At 48.4% G+C, this 24795-nt stretch overlaps 1 protein-coding gene across 2 annotated transcripts in view; it reads left to right on the top strand.

The window, feature by feature from the left end:
• The window catches only part of Ube2h (ubiquitin conjugating enzyme E2 H), a 94644-nt gene extending 85757 nt beyond the window's left edge, over positions 1-8887 (top strand). For both annotated transcript variants that reach the window (XM_042695887.1, XM_042695886.1), the window contains 2 exons: positions 459-587; positions 4941-8887. In XM_042695887.1, coding sequence (XP_042551821.1) covers positions 459-587; positions 4941-5065 — 254 coding nt within the window. In that variant the 3' untranslated portion in view covers positions 5066-8887. The remainder of the gene's footprint in view (positions 1-458; positions 588-4940) is intronic.
• Positions 8888-24795: the final 15908 nt, after the last annotated feature.

Raw genomic sequence — 24795 nt, 5'->3', positions numbered from 1 at the left:
CTCAGGCCATGAGTTCAAGCCCCAGTACAAACACACACACAAACAGACACGCACGCACACACGCGCGTGAACACAAGAAATGAATTCAAACCGGGGAAAAAACATGGGCTGGTATAGTTCAATAGTACAGTGCTTGCCTAGCATGCACAAGGCTCTGGATTTAGTTCCTAGCAATTCAACAACAAAAGTAAGAGAAGTGGGGAAAATTGTCCTTCATAGAAAATATCAGACATATCTTAATCTAATTCTTCAAATGAAATATACATTTTTAGAAATCCAGTTGTATTGAAGTGAGAATATGTAATGTAAGTCATGTGTAGTAAAGCATACTGTTAGGGAAAATCATCCATGTGTAGTCAGGTATCTAAGAAGGTAAGCAGAGTTGACTGCTGAATTCAAGTGAATTTATGTGAACTTGAATGTCTCCAGGCAGTAAGTGTTTCTGTTTGTTTTTCTAGATCTTACCAATATATTTGAGTCCTTCCTGCCCCAGTTGTTGGCCTATCCTAACCCCATAGATCCTCTCAATGGTGATGCTGCAGCCATGTACCTCCACCGACCAGAAGAATACAAGCAGAAAATTAAAGGTAACAAGGCACTTAAGAGGCACATAAAAGAGGGATCAGAAGAACTTAAATATCTCATTTAAAACCTTTCTTTTGGGCTGGGACCATGGCTTAGTCCTAGAGTGCTTGCCTAGCATGCGTGAAACCCTGGGTTTGATTCCTCAGTACCACATAAATAGAAAAGGCCAGAAGAGGCACTGTGGCTCAAGTGGTAGAGTGCTAGCTTTGAGCAAAAAATAAAAAAGCAGCTCAGGGACAATGCTCTCTTTCCTTTTTTCTTTTTTTTTTTAGGGGGTGGGAATACTAGGATTTAAACTTGCCCTCATGTTTGCCAGGCAGATACTCTACTGCTAAGCCACATCTCTAGCCCTTATTTTGCTTTAGGGACTTTTTTTTTTTGCCCAAGCCAGCCTGAACCATGATCTTCTATTAATGCTTCCCAAGTAGTGGGACATACCACCACACCCAGCTTTTTATTGGTTGGGAGAGTGGCTCAGTGAACCTTTGTTTGGACTAGCTTTGAAATACAGTCCTCCTGCTGGGCTCTGGTGGTTCACACCTGTAATCCTAGCTACTCAGAAGGCTGAGATCTGAGGAATGCAGTTCAAATCAACAATCTTATCACTGAAGCTACATCCCCCAGCCCTCTGTATATTTGAAACCCTTCATAGTGAACAAGTCTATAAAACAATTCCACAAAAAAAAGGGACTCAAAACAAGTCATTGAATATGTACTTAGTCTGCTTAGGTGTTCGGCACAGAATCCACAACACCACTTCCTCAGAAGGTGTGGCCCCTTAAAGGTGTATTTGCAAGAAATGGCAAATAGAAGTATTTTATGAGCAGCACTTGAATGCCTTAGTCGTCACTCTTTTTTTTTTTTTTTTTTTTTGGTCCGGTCATGGGCCTGAACTCTGGGTCTGGTCGCTGTCCCTCAACTCTTCAGCTCAAGGCTAGCACTCTACCACTTGAGCCACAGCGCCACTTCCGGCTTTTTTCTTTTTGCTTATGTAGTGCTGAGGAGTCGAACCCAGGGCCTCTAGCATGCAAGGCAAGCGCTCTACCACTGAGCCACCTTCCCAGCCCCAAATATAATAGTTGTCACTCCTAACTGTTCAAGTACAAGAGATACAGGAGCATTGAGGGCTACTTATTGAATAATAATTTCCCTCTGTTTCTTTCCTTATTCTTCTCAGGCCTCTATAGGATATTGTTGGGTGTTTTTGTTTAGATATAGTAGAAATCTGAAATTAATTTACTTAAGTCTCAAATGCTTTGCAAATTAATATCTAACTTATGTACTTTAATCTCATCCTAGACCACTATATATTCTAAGAAAAAAGAAGCTAATTTCAGCTAAAGTTGTTATGGAATTATGTTAAAATTTTGACAGGGGCTGGGAAGGTGGCTCAGTGGTAGAGCGCTTGCCTTGCATGCCTGAGGCCCTGGGTTCCATTCCTCAGCACCACATAAGCAGAAAAACCCGTAAGTGGTGCTGTGGCTCAAGTGGTAGAGTGCTAGCCTTGAGCTGAAGAGCTGAGGGACAGCGCCCAGGCCCAGAGTTCAGGCCCACAACCAACAAAAAGAAAAAAAAATTTTTTTTTGACATAGGAATTACTTAGCAGCATCTACAAGCCACAGATATCTCAATAGAATGTGTTTCTGTAGTTTTTATGTTCAATATATATGCCCCAGCAGTTTACCATAAGCACTATTTTAATGCATATCTGCTCTAGTCCTGCTACAAAGAGCCCTACCTACATTTGGCTTAGAATGACTGGCTGTAATTGAGGGAGCTCTAGCTTTCTGAAATAATCATCTTGGCGGTCATTTTGTCTTCCTTAATAGTCTAAGAGAACTGTGGCCATCAAACCTGAGTTCAGCCCTGCTTCCTACTGTGCCTTTATGTAACCTCTCATCTTTATCCCTACAGGAAACTAGACGTGTCCCTCCTGATTATTTCTCAGACTTACTCCCCTCCTCAATCTGCACTCTTGAATCACCCCATTTTCAGAGTTTCATTTATCTGCTCCTGTTGGCTCTTAGTGGTTTCAAACCTACAGAAAACCATAGAACAACTTAATTCCACATATTTACCACTTACCTATATAAAACCCCTCTATTCTGCTTTAGGTATTTTTCAAGAAGACAAATATAGTCCTCTCTTAATGTTGTTTTTGTGTCTCAGACATTGGATGAAGCTAAGCATTTCCACTGGGGTAGCCTGTCCCGCACTGCAGCTAGCAGGCTGGTTACACTGCCTCCTTGGGCCCTCTGCTGATTCCTTTCACATGTTTCCAACCCTACTACTTCTATCCACATTCTCTTTCTCTCTCCTTCCCTCCCTCTTCTCCCTCCCTCCTCCTCACCCTTCCTCCCTCTCTCCTTTTCCTTCTCCCACTCTCCTCCTCCCTCCCCATTTCCTGTTCCCTCTCCATCTCCTCCTCCTCTCCCTTTCTCCCTCTCCCAGCTCTTACTGCCTTGTGTCTCTTTCTCCTCACTAGTGACCTTGCTGTTCTTTTCACAACTCCAGAAAAGCCTCTCCTGAGTAAGCACTTTGTAAATTTGTTTCCTTGCGTATACTGAAGAAAGCTGGCAGTGTCATAGTGTCAAAAGCAATGTCAAAGCCGAGCACTGGTAGCTCACACCTATAAGCCTAGCTACTCAGGTGTAGATTTGAGGATCACTGTGCCAAGCTTGCCTGGGCAGGAAAATCTATGAGATTCTAGCCACCAAAAAGCCAGAAGTGGAGCTCTGGCTCAAGTAGTACAGCACTGGCCTTGAGCAAAAAGCTCAGGGACAGCTCCTAGTCTCTCAGTTCAAGCCCCAAAAACAGTACCCCCCTCCTAGGGCGAAAAGAAAAAATTGATATGCAGCAACTCCTATGCAAGAAGCAATTCCTAAGGCTTTAATCAACCCAAATAAAACCTAGAGGTTTTATTTCATGATCTCATCATAAATTTTTTAAATTTATAATAAACTAATAGGGGCTATAAGTCTCACATGTGCAAAGTTTGTAAAGAAATTGTGGGAAACGGAGCCGGGCGCCGGTGGCTCATGCCTGTAATCCTAGCTACTCAGGAGGCTGAGATCTGGGGATCACGGTTCAAAGCTAGCCCGGGCAGGAAAGTCCATGAAACTCTTATCTCCAATAAACCACCAGAAAACTGGAAGTAGCACTGTAGCTCAAGTGGTAGAGCGCTAGCCTTGAGCTAAAGAGTACAGGGATAGCGGTCAGGCCCAGAGTTCAAGCCCCACGACCAACAACAACAAAAAAAAAAGCCGGGCGCTGGTGGCTCACGCCTGTAATCCTAGCTACTCAGGAGGCTGAGATCTGAGGATCACGGTTCAAAGCCAGCCCGGGCAGGAGAGACCGTGAGACTCCTATCTCCAATAAACCACCAGAAAACCAGAAGTGGCGCTGTAGCTCAAGTGGTAGAGCGCTCACCTTGAGCTGAAGAGCTGAGGGACAGCGCCCAGGCCCAGAGTTCAAGCCCCACGACCGACAAAAAAAAAAAAAAAAAGAGAGAAACATTTTTAGCTAGACCCCTGTGCTAGCTCCTCAGCTTTGGCAGCCTATGGTCATTTGTCAGCCTCTAAATTATAGCCCCTGCCACTCCATAGACAGTGCAGCTTGCATTCCTAATGGGATTGCCACCATCTATCTCATCATATCCTATTGGTGATAGAAACAGTGTGCGCTTCAGGAAACAAGTTTATTCAGCAGTTCTTAAATTGTTTTTCAACCTAGGCTACAGCAGCATAAATCTTAAGGTAAATAATACATGATAGAACCACTCAGAGCCCATGTGCCTCCAGATAGCAGCTATTCTTGATGAGCAGACAGTGGCTTTCTCTGGTCCCTTTAAAACCCCACAAGCAGAATCCGTGCAGATTAAAGTGTCTTCCTAAAATAATAGATCTAGGCTAGCCACCGCTATACAACTACAAGTCTGAGAAGCATAGGAGGTCCTGATACATTACTGTGGAATCTTAACCAGTCCTCTTCTATCTGGGAAGCCCCCCTAAGAAGCCCAGGCTGGTCTAAAGCTAACAGTCCTCCTGCCTCTTGAGTGCTGGCATCACAGATAAGTACCATCATATCTGCTATCTCTTTGGAACTTAGCACAGAAAGTGAAAAGCGTAAGGTGTCGTCTCTCTTGCCATTGCAGAGTTCCAGACTGGTGACACACAGGTTACACTCAGCAAGTCGGGCTTTCTATGTTGCCCATCCTAGATGTCCTTCCCTGGTCCGTGTAGTTACCCTTAGCTTTGGTGCATTCTTGTTACCTTTGCCTGGAGAGAGATTTTTAACCTGAAGCACATGTCTGTCTACTTACTCTCTGTGTTTTCTTCCTCCTACCCCTTGTACAGAGTACATCCAGAAATATGCAACGGAGGAGGCCCTGAAGGAACAGGAAGAGGGCACTGGCGACAGCTCGTCAGAGAGTTCTATGTCTGACTTTTCGGAAGATGAAGCCCAGGACATGGAGTTGTAGTAGAAAAAGCACCTGCTTTTCAGAAAGACTATTATTTCCTAACCATGAGAAGCAGACTATAATATTCATATTTAAACAAAGCAATTTTTTTTATTACTAAACAAGGTTTTTATGAATAATAGCATTGATATATATATATTATATATCACCCTTTAGATCTTGATTTCTTGGTCATTTCTCAACCTGAGGTGCATAGCATATTCCCACATTCCATTTTGGTAGCAATATGCGGTCCGAATGCATGCATTCATAAGTCCATTGGCCAAGTCAGTCTGTGTGCTGCTGAACTGTCAAAAGAAATAGCCACTCTGATACTTAGACATGAGTGAAACTTAACACAAGTTGCTTCTTTATCGATGGTTCCAAAGAAACACACCAAACCTACCAGCTCTTGGATGAAGATAGAATAGTGCTTTTTCAGAGTGGAAAGGAAAAAATTGGGGAGGAAGAGGCCTGCTTTGGGAGCATGTAGAGCCAGCCATGTGCGAATCAGCTGTTTCTCCTGTGAGGCCTGGGGGCCCGTTTCTGTGGAGCAGCAGTGCAAAACAGGGAGTTAATTGGAAAAATGAAACTTAAAAATATTTTTTGACTTGGGTTTTGAGTACATTTTTATGTGTAGATTCCTGCCCTTCATGCTACTAGACCTGCAGCCACAGTGTTTTTTGCTTTGGAGAACTTTTGGGAATTGTTCTCTGATCCTGATTCTTTTTCTGTGGGTGCAGCTTATCATCCAGACCATTTTTGAGAGGATAGGACAGGAGGAGAAAAGTGACGGGAAGAAGCGAAACTCATCCTGATCTGGTGTTGGGCCCGTTGGAGACCACTACCCTGGATAAAAGCTTTAAACTGGAGGGGGTTTCTTGTTTGATTGGGTTGTTTTGTTTTGTTGTTTCTTTTTTAATTTGTGTGAATTGTGCTTAGGTTATGAATTTAATCTTGCCCTACCAAGAGACAGCCTCCTCTCTGGTCAAGCCTCTTAGTGGACCATTAGATGCCAGGAGACGACCTGACTGGTAAACATAAGGCCTGAGGCACTCTCCTTCATGTGTGGGTTTTGTTTTCCCTCCGGCTGCTACTCCTGGGTTAGCCTGGCCATCATCTGCTTGTAGAAGTGAAAACATGTATTTGTAATTTACACTGAGTAATAATTGAAACAAATAGACATCTTGTACTCAAAGTGGCTCGATTTGGGGAAAAACCAGCTTGCTTCTGAGTTTGACTAGAGAGAAGGGATTGGAGACAGGATACAGTGAGAGGGGGAGGGAGGGAGGGAAGGACACTTGTCTCGTGTGCATACATAGAGCAAGTGAGACAGTTTTCATGCCTGCTGCTGGTCCAGGCTTTGCTCAGCTAACCTGCACCCAGGTCGTCTGAGTGTTGCCTGCGGAATCTGGAGGGAACTGGAGACATTTTAGGCAGAGCTCTATTATTTTTGCCACAGCCAGTGGGACAATAGCAGAATTAGCCAATCCTAAAACCTTCTAAAGACAACTTCTGAACTGTCCCTCTGGGATAACTTTTCTTTTTGATGTGTGTTTTTAGTTTAGAAGTACTATATTCCACAAGGTTTAGGTCAATGAGGTTGGAAGATACCCTATCTTTTTTAATTCAAAAAGCACAATCAATCTTTTCTTTGAAAATCTATATAGAATACAACTTGCTTTTAGCATGATTATTTTCCTAAATAAAAAGACAAAGAATTTGCTTATTTGATGTTAATTACGGGCATGAAGCAAAAGGTTGTTGAAAACGTGAAGTTCTGTAGGGCTGTGGTTAGTAACTGTGCTGAGTTCTCTGAGCATTGGTGGCTTGTTGAGAGGGTAATATTAACTATTTAACATGTGATGGTGTACTTTTACCTGTGGCGCTGTCTTCTCATTGCTTTGGGGGCGGGAGGGTCTCTGGCAGCACTGTCACTTGCTTCCCTGCTGCTTTAGCAGTTTGCCTGTGCTGTAACCTTCACTGTAGGTGCTACTAGGTAGGCTTGAAGTGCTGGGTGGTGATTTGAATTCAAACAATAAAAAAATGTATTTTTTCAATATTGTATAAACAATAGTGTTCTAATTACCTTTCAAAAAAAAAAAGTCCAGATAATTGCACTTGATCTTGTCCAAAAAAATCTAAACCTAGTTTAACCAAGTTCCCAGATCTGTGAGCAGTATTGCCACAGCTCTGTCCCTCATGAAATCCACTTTGCTCCCATAAAAACACATCAGCCTTCTCGCCTCCCAGAGCTCCAGCGGCAATGGCTCTGAGTTCTGTAGAACTCCCACGTGAAGACGGAGGGAGGCCACTGCTCAGTGTGGCTGCGGCGTGCATATGCACATCCATCCAAGTGGGTGACAGAGGTGTGACCAGGCCTCTCAGCACTGGAAGCTCCTGTGACTCTCCAAATCACACTGTACCTTCTCTTTTCTGGGCACTAATATGGTTCCATGCATGTTCTAGGCCTTTTCTTCACTAAGAAACTGACTGCTATACCTTTCTAACTCTTCCCTGTTCCTGGGCAAGGTGAGACTAGGAGATCAGACTACCATTGGGCCTCTGGGAGGCAGCCTCCCTGGGGCTCTGGGCCCCGTCTTAGATATAGCCTTCCCTTGCAGCAGAGGCTTCTAGAGCCCCAGAAGGCTGAGCCCTCTGGAGCTCTTCAGAGCTGCTGCTGCCAGTTTGCCTCTCCTAGCACCCATTGTTTTTGAGGTCCCACCTTTGATTTACCAACATGAGCCATTCTTTTGCTCCAATTCAGATGACTGAGCTCATGCTGTTGACAAACAACACGCAAGGTAGAATAGCCAGCAGCACAGAATCTACTGCCCTAGCCTTCCAGAAGTCCAGCATTGGCCAGTGGGTGGTATCCAAGTGGTGCCCAGCCTAGACCCTGACATTGTGGCTTTTTTTTTTTTTTTTGTCCAGAATCTCATTACTGCCCTTGAGTTTACTTGTGGTTTCAACCAGCATCTTAATACTAGCAAGAAAGTGATTGGAAGTTTCCATATACTCTACAGTACTAATGATTTTCATCCACTTCACAGGCTATTCTAAATTGCCGACTGGCTTGATACAAGCTCCTTCGAACTTTCAAACATAGTTTGCTCTCCAAAGGGCTCCAGTGAGCCTTGGTCTGATGCTTGCTTTATTTATTTATTTTTTTTGAGATAGCTGAGAATCATGTCAGATCCTCTGCTAGCCTCCATGGGGTCAGGTTTGGGAACTGATGTTTTATTTTCAATGGCATCTGGTCCTTCTAGATTGGAATGACTCAGAAGTGAAGGCCATTTACAAAAGTTAGCAAAGAGATTTTTTTTTTCCGTTTCATCAAATTCCTAACTGGGCTCACAGCTTTGTGGAGAAATCAAATTGTTTCTGAGTGGGCATAAAAGCTGCATTTCTTTGGACTTCTGAATCCATGTTATACTTTCTCTGGCCACTGAACACCTTGGCCATCCCCTTAGGGCTGAATAAAGACCCACTGGGGCGGAGTTAGCCTTGGTGTGCAGATCTCCACTCTCCTGAGGAAGGGCCAGGGTTCTGGCCTTGGCTGAGAGTTTGGGAAGAAATGGCCACTATTTACTGATTGTATTTGGTACATATTGTGTGATACTTGAAAAGATAAAAGGGATCTACTAGCCCTTAATTGAGATCTAAGCTTTTCACTGCTTTTTTTCCTTTGCCCTGTCTCCTCCCTTCCACCTTACTCCTTGCATTGTGGTGATCTAGTGGGCACGTCTGTCACCAGACAATGCCTCCTCTGACTATAACCTCTTAATAGTTGTGTATAATGAAAACTGTAAACTTTTTTAAATAAAATGTGTATATACCTTAGCACATGGCTGGGTCTTGGTCAATAAGATGAGAGCCCCCATTCTGACTCTTGAGCCCATTCTTTAAGTTCCGTCTGTTCTCCTGACTCCTGAGCCCTTCTCAGGATGAGTTAAAAAGCAAGTGTCACCCTCAGGCAGTGGTTAACCAAAGACCCGCTAACTAAATCAGGGGCTAGTGACTTTCGCATAGGAGTCTCGCAAAGCTGTCCTTTTCTATGAAGTTGCGGGGTGGGGAAGTCATCCCTCCCCCTAAACCTACTGCATCCTATTGGCCACTTGGCCTGGAGTTCACAGGCGGTGAAGCCTCCTGTGGGGACTGCCCCACCAGCCAACAAGAACCTGTGTGCCAAGTGCCAAGCTCTGCTCTACCTTGGATGGAGAGGACACATCACTGCTCTGGACCAGCAACGGCGTTCCTTCCCAGAGCACATCCCCTAAGTGGCCACCAGATGGCGACAATGCCCAGTCTGCTGTGCTTTTGTTATGCCCCTGAGACAAAGGGAGTTGTCTGGTGGTTTCCACCACCTCACTGTTTCCTCCCATCGCTCCAGACATTGTTCCTCTCTCCAGTGCGATACAGTCTTCAGGACTGCAGCTTCTTATCTTGCTGTTGGGGGTTGAAGGGAAGGCCTCCTAAGGCTACTCTTATGCTACCGTTGGCTCCTCCAGTGCTCAGAAGCATTCACTTCTTTGTTGTAATTGGCCCTCACTACACCCTCAGCCAGTGGGCTAGGTGCTGGAGCTGTGAGTTCTAGGTCTTTCCTCTGTCATCTTGAGCTCCTGCTTGGCATTCTGTGAGCCTTGGGCACTCGGCTCTGCAGTGAGTCCCGTAGACTAGTGGCTTGTGACTGACAGTCTCAGAACTTCATACCCCAACAGCAGCACCAGAGACCATATCCAATTCTGCTGAGGATGCTGTAGAAACCCTGAGAGCAAGTTTTCAAGACAGTCATTAGTTTACATACCCACGGAGCTTTGGGAGTTCATTGAGAGTATCTGTTGTCAGCTTAGGAAGAGGAAGAGGTATGGGTCACCTGACTCGTCATTCTGTTCATCCTACACAAGATAGTACCTTTCCCCCCACTTCGCGAGGTAAGTGAACTACCATTACGATTTGGGCCATGCTCCAGCTTTTTTTCTTTTTTTGTCTGTTATGGGGCTTGAACTCGGGGCCTGGGTGCTGTCCCTGAGCTCTTTTTATATAAGGCTAGAGTTCTACCACTTTGAGCCACAACTCCACTTTCAGTTTTTGAGTAATTAACTAGAGATAAGAGTCACGAGCTAGGAGGGTGGCTCAATGGTAGAGCGCTTGCCTTGAGGCCCTGGGTTCCAATCCTCAGCATCACATAAGCAGAAAAAGCCGGAAGTGGTACTGTGACTCAAATGGTAGAGCACTAGCCTTGAGCTGAAGAACTGAAGGACAGTGCCCAGGCCCAGAGTTCAGCCCCACGACTGACCAAAAAAAAAAAAAAAGTCTTTTTGAACCATGATCCTCAGATCTCAGCCTCCTGAATAGCTACGATTACAGTCATCAGCCACTGGCACCTGGCTCCTCCTCTCTCCCTCTTCCCTTTCCTCTCCCTCTCCCTCTCCCCCTCCCCCTCCCCCATCTCTCTCTCTCTCTCTCTCTCTCTCTCTCTCTCTCTCTCTCTCTCTCTCTCTCTCTCTCTCTCTCTCTCTCTCTCTTTCCCCCTCATCCTGGAGCTTAAGCTTGGGGACTGGACACTGTCCCTGAGCTTTTCTGCTCAGATAGCAGAGCTCCACTTCTTTTTTTTGATAGACTCACTAGGATCCTCCCACCTGGCAGGTGCCTGGCATTACAGCATCCGCCTGCTCGCTCTTCATCTGGTCATCTCCCCGCATCACTCTTGGCTGCCTTCTAGGTACAGGTGGCCTGCCACTGCCTGCCTGAGGCACCTCAATCCTGGAAATGGGAATCTGGGATCCTAGAAAAGGAAATTGGCCCCAAATTCTTGGGGGGCTGTATGTCTCCTAAATTGTCTCCAGTCCACTGTCCACTGTATCTGGAGGGTCTTGCTCATCACCTAAGTGCAGAGCACAGAGGAATTTTTGGACTCCCATAATCTCTAGAGCCACCACACATACTGAGCACCCTTATTCCTTAAGAGCCTAGGACAGCCTGTGGGGCCAAGGCCTGCTCTCCTGCACCCTGATCTCTTAGAAGAGAAACTACGGGGCACAAGGTGCCTCACACATGTAATCCTAGCTACTCCAAAGGCTGTGAGTGGAGGATCACAATTCAAAGTCAGCCCCAGCAAAGGCCAGAAATGGAGGGAGGCTCAACTGGTGGAGTGCCAGCCTTGAATGAAAAAGCAGTGCTAGTCCTGAGTTCAAGCCCCAGTACCGGGGGGAGGGGAGGGAGCTATTCTGCATTTTTAAAACTAATTCTTGAAATCTAATGTGTATTTCACATAGCACATCTTTTTTTGTCAGTCATGAGGCCTAAACCCAAGACATGGATGCTGTCCTGAGCTCTTCTGCTCAAGGCTAGTGCTCTACCACTTCGAGCCACAGTGCTAATTCAAGTTATTGGTAGTTAATTGGAAATAAAAGTCTCACAGACTTCCCCACCAGGCTGGCTTCCAAACGATGATCCTCAGATAGCCTTCTGAGTAGCTAGGATTACAAGCATGAGCCATCAGCACTGGGCTGTGGATGCTAAATCTTGATTGATTTTTACACTAAATTTCCAATCTTTGAAATGATACAGCCCCACCAAAGTTGTCTTGCAAGAAAACGGATTTTTGCTTTAATTTTTTTATTGCTATTAAGTAGTTGTACAAAGGGATTACAGTTCCATAAATCAGGCCAACTATATGTAGTGAAAAGATAAGTACCCCCCCCCCCCCCCCCCCCCCCGCGGCCAGCAACCATATTTTTAAAAATGAGGGAGAAAGAAGAAAATGTGCTCAGTAGCCACACGGGGCTATGACTTACCTGTTGCACAGCGCAGTACTAAAAGCCTATGACAGATCGTAAGTGAAGGAATCTCACCAGAGTGAAGGAGCAGCTTTTCTTGGGAAGTTAGAACCATCCCTGGCCCCTAGCGCTCTGCAGGCAAGGGAGGCTGGCTCTGTGGCCTGCCTGGACCCAAGTGGTGTGTCCAGATCGGAGTCCAGCTGGGATCCGGACAACACAGGATCCCAGGGGAGGTGACTTCTTGGCCTGATGACAGCCACTGGCCCTGCTGGCTGGAGTGTGGAAGGCCGCAAGAAGTCACTGTGGGTTACACAGCTCTGCAGAACCCAAACTGCCCGTTGCCCCCATGGGTTAAAACCCTGTCCCCTGCAGGCTCAGAGAGACCCAGGCAGGAGGCCCAGGCTGCCACCTGTGTGGGGAAGTCTGGTGCCAGGTCCCCCACCTTGGCCACCAGGAGAGGTGCACTGAAGCTTGATGGCAGAAGAGCTGAGTCCCTACCTCGCCACCAGGGGGCGCCCCGGACTCATGCTGAGAGCTGAAGGGTGAGGGCAGAAAGGCGGGTCCCCACCTCGGCCACCAGGGGGCGCCCCGGACTCACGCTGAGAGCTGAAGGGTGAGGGCAGAAAGGCGGGTCCCCACCTCGGCCACCAGGGGGCGCCCCAGACTCAGTGCACGCTGAAGGGTGAGGTCAGAGGAGTTGGATCCCACCTCGGCCACCAGGGAGCGCTCGGGACTCACGCTAAGCGCTGAAGAGTGAGGGCAGAGAGGCGAGTCCCCACCTCGACCACCAGAGGGCGCCCCGAGCTCGCGCTTCGCGCTGAAGGGTGAGGGCGAAGGTGCCCGGTCTTCTGCGGGGCCGGGCAGAAGCGCCCCCAGCGTCCGCAGGGTCGCTGCCAGTGCACCGCCAGGACACACGGCCCCTCCCCGGGGCGGGGGGAGGGGAAGGAGGAAGAGGATGGCCACTCCACGCCGGAGGAGGGGACTCGCCGGCTGGGAAGGAGGCGGATGAAGGGGAAGGGGCGGCCCACGAGGTCGTGGCCGGCTCTGCGGGGTGGGGCGGAGGTGGGAGGGGACCTGGGACCTGGGGCTTGGCGGGAGTGGCGGGGACTGGAGCTGAGTGGCAGCCTGGGCGGCCCGGCATGGGAGGGGGGTCGGGCAGCCCGCTGGGAGGGGGCGCTGGGCCTGGGCGGGGTGGGGGGCCCTGAGAGGCTTTCCTGGTGGGAGCCCGACACACAGGGCCGGAGGAAAGGGGAGATCAAGCCGAGACTGAGGCCCCTTCCTGAGTGTGGCTCCCAGGGCTTCTGTCTGCTTGGGATCCCAGCCCTGGGGAGGCCAGCTGAGCGGCTCCCACCCCCACTCCCCCCCCAGCCCCCACCCCTTACCTCCACCCCCACCCCCGCGCTGGGCTGGGCCCAGCATTCAGAGAAGGAGCCAGTGGGAGGACATGTTTCTTTCAAGCTTGATCATTTATTATATTATGCAGCAACAAATATTTAAGCCTCCTCACCGGTACGCATATTTTGAATGAGAGAAATATCCTTTCTATCATATTTGAGCTACTACTTGAACTTTTGTGTTTGTTTTTGTCGTTTGTGGGGCTTGAACTGGGCCTGGAAGCTGTCCCTGAACTCTGTCACTCAACAAGACTACTGCTCTACCGCTGTCACTTCCTTTGCTGAGATTAATCAGAGAAAAGAGTCGAGGACTTTCCTTCCGGGATCCTTCAGACCTCAGCCTCAGAAGTAGCTAGGATTACAGATGTGAGCCACAGGCGCCCAGAGAAAATTTGTTTAGTGTTTATATATATAACTGAATCTAACCTTGAATAATGACATAATAATAACTGGACCAGTCTGGGGGTGTACCTCAGCGGTAGATCCTTGCCTCACACACCCAGGGCCCAGGGTTGGGCCTACGGAACTGGAGGGGGAAAAAGTATGGAAATAACAGTGGAGTGGGTGGGTGGGTGAGTGGTTGCCTCTTTTCTTTCTGCCTGCCATCCTACCATCAGTCTTATCATCCAAGTTTTAGCTTCCATTTGCAAGGTCATTGTGGGGTTCAAGATAGTTGCTAGAGCCCCCAGAAATCATCTTTAGTTCTGGGTAGCAGGAAGAAGAGATTAAAGGTGTTCATCTCCTAGCTGATAGCTCCTAACTAGGAGTCTTCCTAGATGCCTCTCCATGCTTCCCTGACCTTGACCAGACTTCAAGGGCATGGCCACTCCTTGCTGCAGCAGAGTATGGGAAGTTACTTTCTTTGGCAGGGCCCATTGTTCACTTGCAGAAAACTGGGGTTGGACCAGTACAACATGTGGACCTTTTGGTTTTGGAACATTGAAACAAGTCAGCTCATAAACAACAACAAAAAAAGACCAATAAGGGGCTGGGAAGGTGGCTCAGTAGTAGAGTGCTTGCCTTGCATGCATGAGGCCCTGGGTTCAATTCCTCAGCACCACATAAGCAGAAAAAGCCGGAAGTGGTGCTGTGGCTCAAGTGGTAGAGTGCTAGCCTTGAGCTAAAGAGCTGAGGGACAGTGCCCAGGCCCAGAGTTCAGGCACCATGACTAGCAAAAAAAAGACCAATAAGCACTATCAGGCTTGGTGGGATAGCTCATGCCATATTCCCAACTACTCAAGAAGTGGAGTTGGAGACTGGCTGAGAAGTTGGCTCAGTGGTAGAGCACTTGCCTTGCATACATGAGGCCCTGGGTTCGATTCCTCAGCACCACATAAGCAGAAAAAGCCAGAAGTGGTGCTGTGGCTCAAGTGGTAGAGTGCTAGCCTTGAGCTGAAGAGCTGAGGGACAGCGCCCAGGCCCAGAGTTCAGGCCCCACGACCGGATCAAAACAAAAAAAAAGAAAGGCTGGAGGGCATTGCTCAAGTGTCGAAATCTAGCAAGAGAAACCCTGAGTTTAACCCCAATAGTGCCAAAAAATTAAACACATCTGATATATAGGCACGATGCGCACGCTCGCGCGTGCGCACATAATGTTCAAAACCTACATTTTATGAATGAAATGATGGGATGTCTGGATTTGTTTCAAAATAATCCAATGGTGGGTGAAGGGTATAAAAAGAGCTATATGGAACAGTAGCTGAAGTGAGTTATATTTACCTGGGAGTTCCTTACACCATTCTCTCTGCTTTTGAAGGGGCTATACAATTTTCATAAAGTTTCTTTAAAGTTTCGCTTTTTAATAAAAGTGCTAAGTACTATATTTGAAATGTTTGAGTTCTAAAAGAATTGAGCCAGGCGCTGGTGGCTCACGCCTGTAATCCTAGCTACTCAGAAGGCTGAGATCTGAAGATCATGGTTCAAAGCCAGCCTGGGCAGGAAAGTCTGTGAGACTCTAATTTCCAATAAACCACCAGAAAAGCAGAAGTGGCGTTGTGGTTCAAGTTAGTACAGCGTTAGCCTTGAGCTGAAGAGCTGAGGGACAATGCCCAGGCCCAGAGTTCAAGCCTTATGACTGACTAAAAAAAAAAAGCTCAGGGATAATATCTAGTTCCTGAGTTAAGTCCCAGGACCAACACACACATACACACACACACACACACACACACACACCTCTACCAGATAAGAACACCCTGGTCATTCTGTTCCTGAGCTCCTGCCCTGCACCACATCACAGTCTCCTTTATGTGGCTATGACAGAATACCTGAGCCTGCGTACTTTATAAATAATAAAGAGCTACTTTGACTTACAGTTCTGGAGGCCCAAAGTCCAAGACTGGGCAGCCACAGCTGATGAGAGACTCAGGCTATATGGTGACCTAGCACAAGAAGGGAGAGACAGGGGAGAGAGAGAGAGAGGAGAGAGAGAGAGAGAGAGAGAGAGAGAGAGAGAGAGAGAGGAGAGAAGGAGAGAAGGGGGGGCATGTGGGTATCACGGCAAGAGCACGAAGAGCAGCTTGGCACACAGCCACATAGATGGGCATGAATAGATTCCGGGGGGCTGGGAAGGTGGCTTAGTGGTAGAGCGCTTGCCTTGCATGCTCGAGGCCCTGGGTTCGATTCTTCAGCACCACACAAGAAAAAAGCTGGAAGTGGCTCTGTGGTTCAAGTGGTAGAGCGCTAGCCTTGAGCTGAGGGACAGCGCGCAGACCCAGAGTTCAGGCCCACGACCAGACCCCCCCACCAAAAAAAAAAAAAAAGTCATAGTACTTTCATCCTGGGTTTGAGAGGGATACGCCGTACCCACACCATTACAGTACCCACACCATTACAGCCCGTCAGAGAGGTGGGCAGCCGTGTCTCCAGAAGATGTAGTCCACAGTAGGGCCACGGGTGGGTAAGCAGGAAGCTGGCCGACCCTCACAAGTCTCAGCTGGTCACCTACAGGGCCTGGGCTGATGCCATTCTCTGTAAGTGGGGTCTTCCCAACACCCCCTCCTTGTCCCCTCCACTTTCTCAGGGTCCCCACACTGCCTCAAGCCCTCATTTGCTCCGCTATCATCGCCTCCCACCCCAAGCTCCCTCCCCTCCCACCCCAAGCTCCCTCCCCTCCCACCCCAAGCCCCCTCCCCTCCCACCCCAAGCTCCCTCCCCTCCCACCCCAAGCCCCCTCCCCTCCCACCCCAAGCCCCCTCCCCTCCCACCCCACGCCCCCTCCCCTCCCACCCCACGCCCCCTCCCCTCCCACCCCAAGCTCCCTCCCCTCCCACCCCAAGCTCCCTCCCCTCCCACCCCACGCCCCCTCCCCTCCCACCCCAAGCTCCCTCCCCTCCCAGGCCTCTCCATTTCCTCACTGATGGCCTAATTCCTGGCGCGGTTTTTCCTTCTGTGATATGGGATAAGGCGGAGGTCTTATCTCTGGGAGGTTGGGGAGAATTACAGGGTCCCAGAGAAGCAAATTTTGGTAGCCAGAACCTCCCCCATTCTAGGCAGCTGCCACAGACAGGCCACAGGGCCCCGCCAAGCCTGGGCACCTCGGGAGACATCCCGGACTGGAGGGTCCAGAAAGAGCAGCAGGGCCCACACCCCACCCGGGGAGGGAGAGGAGCGTCCTCCAGTGCCGGCCTGCGGCTGTCCTCAGCATATGCCCCTCCCCCTGCCCCTTGCCCCTCCTGTTATCCTGTCCTCAGCAGCCTTCTTGGTTAGGAGGCCCCAGCAGGGGACCCCTTTACTGTGACCCCACAATTGGGGCAGGACCAGCCACCAGGACCCCACTTCAGAGAGACCTGATCACTCCTGGGGCAGGGGAAACTGTGCCCCCTAACCAAAGGTATCCAAAGAGGCCCCCTGGAGTGTCTCCTCCTACAGAGCTGAGGAAGCTTCTGGAAGAAGTGACCATGTGAAGCTAGTTTGGAGGGGGTATAATCTGCTTATGTTTCTCTCCATTTAGCAGCAGCCGCTGGACCTGGGGAGATATTGGATGCCCCCACAGTTGAGGGTGGAGTCTGGGGAGGGGCACCGGGGCTCAGGTTCCCCCCCCCCCTTTCTGGAAACAGGGCTCAGAGCCAGGGGGATCAGTGGCCATTACTAATGCATGCACTGGCTGCGGCCAGGAGACCATCTCGTGCTCCTAGCTGGGCCCTGAAGGAGCCTGGATGCTCCCAGCGCCTGGGGTAGATTTGAGCCCCTGGGAAAATACCAAGAAAACCTGGGACCACCTTCAATTCCCATGGCCTGGGGGATGGGCAGGCAGAAGCCCAGCCTGGCGGTATGTGCTGTCATCCCTCCCTCCCTCCGCCCCTCCCCCCTACTCTGGCCTCCCAGAACACATCTGTGCCCAGCTGCCTCCTCTGGCACAAATACCACAGCAAATTTGAATCTCATTTTTGCAAGGGAAATGGCAAGTATCCTGGCAGGGCCTCTGTAACCAACCCATCATGCCTGGCAGCGTGCAGACAGGCAACTGCTTGTCCCTGGGGAGAAGGGCTGTCCCCTGGGCTGGATCTCAGTCTGGGGAGAGGGGGATTCTGATGAGTTTGGGTACATTGGGCTGTGTGTTGTCTGTCTATTCCCTGCCCTGCTGCATGAGGAAGAAGGCTGAAGTTCGGATGTGGGAGCAGCTCAGTCCTGCAAGGTGTGCCCAGGACACTGTCACTGTCCTGGGTCACTTGTGCTGTCCCTTGTGTGCAGATGGCATTTGCCACTCGCTCAAGGTCAAACAGAGCTCACCAAGGTCGCACACTAGTCTCAGGGCCAGCCCAGAGTTCCTTCTAGCAAGTATGTATACCACCCCATGAATAATTTGTACCAGCTGGCAGGGCAGTCACCCGCCACATCTCTCTTCTCACCTTTCTGGAACATCGACACCAGCCTCTCTGCTCTCCCTCTGGCTACTGCGGCCCAAATTCCTACAATCAGGAGGACCTTATGTTCATGTTTAGTCCAATAGTGTCTCTGGGTCTCTCAGGCCAAAGTGGGGTTGGGGAGGAGTCTCCTCCTGAAAGCTTCCTCCGATGCTCCAATTCCAGTGTCCTCAAAATTATTCATTAGGGCCTAGCCCAAATGAAAATATCACACACAACACACACACACACACACACTGCAAGAATACAAGAATACCTATAGCTTTATAAAAAGAAGCTTCTGCTGGGTATCAGTGGCTCACGCCTGTAATCCTAGCTACTTAGGAGGCTGAGACCTGAGGGTCACAGTTCAAAGCCAGAAAACCAGAAGTGGTGCTGTGGCTCACGTGACAGCACCCAGGCCCAGAATTAAAGCCCCACACTGACAAAAAAAAAAGGGGGGCTGGGAAGGTGGCTCAGTAGTAGAGTGCTTGCCTTGCATGCTTGAGGCCCAGGGTTCGATTCCTCAGCACCACATAGGCAGAAAAAGGCGGAAGTTGTTCTGTGGCTCAAATGGTAGAGAACTAGCCTTGAGCTGGAGCTGAGGGACAGTGCCCAGGCCCAGAGTTCAGGCCCCACAACTGACACACACACACGCACATACACACAAACTTCTTTATTTCCATTTATTTTATTTTATTTGTGCTGATCCTGTCAGGTCTCTGAGCTTCTTTTGCTCAAGGCTAGTGCTCTACCACTTGAGCCACAGCTCCATTTTGCAGAATTCTTTGTAGTTTATGGGAAATAAGAAACTTAAGGGCCACATGGTTTCCCTTATTTGCAATATCTAGTATAGGTATGAGTCAAGCGGAAAAAGTCAGATAATGTGATGTTAGGAAAACAAAACCTCAAATATGTATTTTAATGTTTTTGTTTCTTTCATGCATGTGTTTCTAATGCATTTATAAGATTATTTCTTTGTTGCTTTGTGTGTCCCTCCCCCACAGTGTAACCCCTGTTTTCACTATATTTGATGTCAGTATAACATGTGGAGGAGACGGGGACAAACAAGTCGTTTAAGGATTCAGGTGGACCTGTTGCAACAATGAAAAGTACAAAATGTCATGTCAAAACCAGCTTTACAATGTCGGTGGGGGGGGGGGGAGGGGGGGTATGATTGGGTGGGAGGGAGGGGGGAGGCTGGGAAGGGAGGTGAAGGGTAAACAAAGGAGGAGGATGCAATGCTTGGTAAGAAATGTATGCATTATCCTGCCCATGTAATTGTAACCCCTCTGTACTGTATGTTCTCAAATAAAATAAAATAAAATTTAAAAAAAAAAAAAAAAAAAGAGGGAATGATTCTTCTCATCCAGCTTAAATTGTGGAAATTTGATTTCTATATGCATGTTAAATTCCTGTCTAGGTAACATCTATAAAAAAAAAAAAAAAAAAAAAAAAAAAAAAAAAAAAGAAACTTAAGGGCCAGGTGCCAGTGGCTCACGCCTGTAATCTTAGCTACTCAGGAGGCTGAGATCTGAGGATCACGGTTCAAAGCCAGCCCAGGCAGAAAAGTCCGTGAGACTCTTATCTCCAATAAAAACCACTAAAAAACTGGAAGTGGCGCTGTGGCTCAAGCGGTAGAGCACTCGTCTTGAGCTGAAGAGCACAGGGACAGCGCCCAAGCCCAGAGTTCAAGCCCCATGACCAACACACACACACACACACACACACACACATATACACACACACACACACACACACACACGAACCTTAAGGACTTTTCTGTCTGGGCTGGCTTTGAACCATGACCTTCAGAGCTCAGCCTCTTGAGTAGCTAGGATTACAGGCGTGAGCCACTGATGCCCAGCTCCTACAAGTATTCTATCTACTGGGGCTGGGAAGGTGGCTCAATGGTAGAGTGCTTGCCTCACATGCGTGAGGCCCTGGGTTCAATTCCTCAGTACCACATGAGCAGAAAAAGCCAGAAGTAGTGCAATGGCTCAAGTGGTAGAGCGCTAGCCTTGACCTGAAGAACTGAGGGACAGCACCCAGACCCAGAGTTCAGCTCCCACGACCGACAAAAAAAAGAAAGAAAAAAAGAAAAGAATTCTATCTACTAAGTTTCAGAAGCCTGCCTTCAGAGTTATGGTAGGGATACCCATGAACAGGAAATTACCTCAGCTCAGCCCTGGCTCCTTGCTAAGACTGTTTTTGCTTTTTTCTTTGGGGATTGTTTGTTGTGGGTTTATTTGAATTTTTTATTTTGACTGAATTTGGGACCTTCAATCTTCCTGACTCTTCCTAGCTGGGATTACAGGGCTGGGCCACGATGCCTGGCTCTCAGATCCTTCTTATGGAAAAGACCTCAGCACATTTGGAATACAGCCAGGTATTTGTGACCTTCCTCTATGCAAGAGGCAGGAATTTATATGTCCTAAACCTGAGGCTCTGATTGTGTCTTTTATCACTTCCCCATATGGAGAGGCCCAATTGGCAGTCTGTCTCCAAAGTTCCTCCGAGTCTTTTGGCCTGCCTGTAGTCCAGTCTGTGGTGCACTGTTTTTGGTGTATTTGATCAGATTCAGGTGTGGGAGGATTTCTCTAAAGCTCTAAGGCAAGTTCTTGAAGAAGTACCCATGTGACACACACGGGATGTGTGTCCTCTATACACCAGAATCCATGGTTTCTTCAGAAAGAGACCTGAAAGCCCAAATATCCACTAAAAGCAAGCGGATGCATGAGCAGCAATGAGCACTCCGATGCTCAGGGACTTTTTATCCAACAAACTGAACCACAGCTCCTTAGAGAAATAGCTGCTTCCAGACCAAGGACAAGAAAAGTATGAATAAGGCTAGGGAATCTCCTGCCAAAAATAAGGAAATAAAGAAATGTAGGGACAATTGGACTCCCAGTAGCCAAATCTAAGGTAAGGTAACATCAAAAAAAGACAATTGGGGGGCTGGGAAGGTGGCTCAGTGGTAGAGCGCTTGCCTTGCATGCCTGAGGCCCTGGGTTCGATTCCTCAGCACCACATAAGAAAAAAGAAAAAAGCCGAAAGTGGTGCTGTGGCTCAAGTGGTAGAGCGCTAGCCTTGAGCTGAAGAGCTGAGGGACAGCGCCCAGGCCCAGAGTTCAGGCCCCATGACCGACCAAAAAAAAAAAGACAATGGGCATGGTGGTACATGCCTGCAATTCCAACATCTGGAAAGCTAAAACAGGAAGGTTGGTGAGGGTTTGAGGCTAACCAGAGCTATACAGTGACACCTTGTCTTAAAAAATAGAGAGCCAGGGGCTGGGAAGATGGCTCAGTGGTAGAGCACTTGCCATGCATGCCAGAGGCCCTGGGTTCGATTCCTCAGCACCACATACTCAAAAAGAAAAAAGCCGGAAGTGGCGCTGTGGCTCAGGGTAGAATGCTATCCTTGAGCTGAAGAGCTGAGGGACAGCGCCCAGGCCCAGAGTTCAGGTCCCACGACCGGACCCCCCCCCCCCAAAAAAAAAAAATAGAGAGCCAGGCTGGGAAGGTGGCTCAGTGGTAGAGCTCTTGCCTTGCATGCATGAGGCCCTGGGTTCGATTCCTCAGCACCACATAAGAAAAAAGCCAGAAGTGGCGCTGTGGCTCAAGTGGTACAGCGCTAGCCTTGAGCTGAAGAGCTGAGGGACAGTGCCCAGGCCCAGAGTTTAGGCCCCACGACCGGACCCCCCCCCCAAAAAAAATATATAAAATTAAATTAAATTAAAAAATAGAGAGCCAGGCACCAGTGGATCAGGCCTGTAATCCTAGCTATTCAGGAGTCTGAGATCTGAGGATCACAGTTCAAAGCCAACCATGAGACTTTTATCTCCAATTATCCACCAGAAAATTGGAAGTAAAAGGCTGGGAAGGTGGCTCAGTGGTAGAGTGCTTGCCTTGCATGCTTGAGGCCCTGGGTTCAATTCCTCAGCACCACATAAGCAGAAAAAAAAAAAAAAAAAAAGCCAGAAGTGGCGCTGTGGCTCAAGTGGCAGAGCGCTAGCCTTGAACTGAAGAGTTGAAGGACAGTGCACAGGCTCAAAGTTCAAGTCCCATTACTGACACAAACAAACAAACAAATAAATAAATAAATGACGGAATGTGGCTCAGTGTTAGAGTGCTTGCCTAGCATGCATGAAGCCCTGGGGTGGATTCCTCAGCACCACATAGAAAAAGCTGAAGTGATGCTATGGCTCAAGTGGTAGAGCGTTATCCTTGAGCAAAAGAAACTTGGGGACAGGGCCCAGGCCCTGAGTTCAAGCTTTAGGACTGGGAAAAACAAATAAATAGAGCCAGGTGCTGAGGCTCATGCCTGTAATCCTAGCTACTCAGGAGGTTGGAATCTGAGGATCACTGTTCAAAGCCAGCTGGGGCAGGGAAGTCTGTGAGACTTTTTTTTTTTTGTCGGTTGTGGGGCTTGAACTCTGGGCCTGGACGCTGTCCCTGCACTCTTCAGTTCAAGGCAAGCGCTCTACTGCTTGAACCACATCACCACTTCCGGTTTTCTGGTGGTATATTGGAGATAAGAGTCTTACAGAGTTTCCTGCTTGGGCTGGCTTTGAACCGTGATCCTCAGATCTCAGCCTCCTGAGTACCTAGGATTACAGGCATGAGCCGCTGGCGCCCCACTATGAGAAACTTTTTTTGGGGGGGGGGGGGGGTCCGGTCGTGGGGCCTGAACTCTGGGCCTGGGCGCTGTCCCTCAGCTCTTCAGCTCAAGGCTAGCGCTCTACCACTTGAGCCACAGTGCCACTTCCAGCTTTTTTCTTTTTGCTTATGTGGTGCTGAGGAATCGAACCCAGGGCCTCAGGCATGCAAGGCAAGCGCTCTACCACTGAGCCACCTTCCCAGTCTCCGCACCCCTCCCCCCCCAATGAGATACTTATCTCCACTTAACTAACAAAAAAGCTGAAAGTAGACTTGTGGCTGCAATGGTAGAGTGCTAGCCTTGAGCAAAAATGTTTAGAGACAGAGGTCAGGCCCTGAGTTCAAGCACCAGAAAAAGATGTAAGAAAGAAAGAACAGAGGGAGGGCAAGAAAAAGACAGAGAGAGAGAGAAAGAAGAAAAAAGGAAGGAAGGAAGAAAGGAAGGAAGGAGAAATTAACAAGAGAAATTAACACACTGAATAAAAGTTGAATCCCTGAATTTATACTGCTATAAACAAATAAATTATGGCTAAAAAAAAAGAATGTAGCTCAGCTGGGTGCCTGTGGCTCACGCCTGTAATCCTAGCTACTGAGAAGGCTGAGGTCTGAGGATCGAGGTTCAAAGCCAGCCTGGGTAGGAAAAATCTGTGAGACTCTTATCTCCAATAAACCACTCAGAAAACTGGAAGTGGCGCTGTGGCTCATGTTGTAGAGCGCTCACCTTGAACTGAAGAGCTGAGGGACAGCGCCCAAGCTCAGAGTTCAAGCCCCACGACCGACACCCCCCCCCCAAAAAATGTAGCTCATCTATAAATGACTTGCCTAATGTGGAAAGCTGGAAGTCTGAGCTCCAACACTGTAAAACTAAACAAACAAACAAGCAAATAAATTGAGTGTTGGATGAGAAGCAGGATCTTTACATAGTCTCAAAACATGTTAATGACACACAGACACAAAATGTGTCATTAACAAAGAGTGAGGAGTCCCTTCCTCCTGCCAGACACCATCTTGTCCACAGACCAGTGACTGCTACCAGGCATGGGACACAGGAAAGCGCGCACTCCCTGATAAGATGCCATGAAAACATGGCATGGCAGAAGATGCACACCCAGAGGAACCTAATCTCAAGGAAAACATCAGACAAACCCACCATGAGCACCACCGGTAAGTAGCTGGCCTGTAAGTTCCACAGGAGTCTACATCTGAAGGTCAAAAGAACAGTTTAGATCAACGGGCGCTAAGGAGACTCCAAGAGTAAACACGATGCACCAGTGCTGACTAGATCCTTTGTTACAAAGGACAGTATTGGCGTTGTTTTGCCAGCACTGGAATTTAAACTCTGGCCTCATGCTCTCACTCACCTTACTAGCTCACAGTTAGTATTCTACCACATGAGTCATACCTCCAGTCTGGCTTTTTTGTTATCCCCGCGCTCTTCAGCTCAGGCTAGCGCTCTACCACTTGAGTCATAGAGCCACTTCTGGTTTTCTAGTGGTTTATTGAAGAGTCTCACGGACTTTCCTGCCCAGGCTGGCTTTGAACCATGATCCTCAGATCTCAGCATCCTGAGTAGCTAGGACTAAAGGCGTGAGCCCTGGGTACACAGTTTACAATACAGTATTAGGATAATTGGTAAAATTCATGGAGGATTTGATAAACATTGATACTAACTTCCTAACTTTAATATTTGTATTATACTTATACAGAAGAGCATGTTTTGATATTTTTGTTGTTGTTGTTGTTGATTGTGGGGCTTGAACTCTGGGCTTGGGCGCTGTCCCTGCGCTCTTCAGCTCAAGACAAGCGCTCTACCGCTTGAGTCACAGCACCACCTCTGGTTTTCTAGTGGTTTATTGGAGACAAGAGTCTCACGGAGGGCTGGGAAGGTGGCTCAGTGGTAGAGGGCTTGCCTTGCATGCATGAGGCCCTGGGTTTGATTCCTCAGCACCACATAAGCAAAAAGAAAAAAGCCAGAAATGGTGCTGTGGCTCAAGTGGTAGAGCGCTAGCCTTGAGCTGAAGAGCTGAGGGACAGAGCCCAGGCCCAGAGTTCAGGCCCCATGATCAGACTCAAAAA

This window comes from Dipodomys spectabilis, unplaced genomic scaffold, assembly GCF_019054845.1.
Source record: "Dipodomys spectabilis isolate Male_0828 unplaced genomic scaffold, ASM1905484v1 ptg000197l, whole genome shotgun sequence".
In the NCBI taxonomy this organism is placed as follows: Eukaryota; Metazoa; Chordata; class Mammalia; order Rodentia; family Heteromyidae; genus Dipodomys; species Dipodomys spectabilis.
The sequence above is the reverse complement of the archived record's forward strand: the minus strand, read 5'-3'. Positions and strand labels throughout refer to the sequence as shown.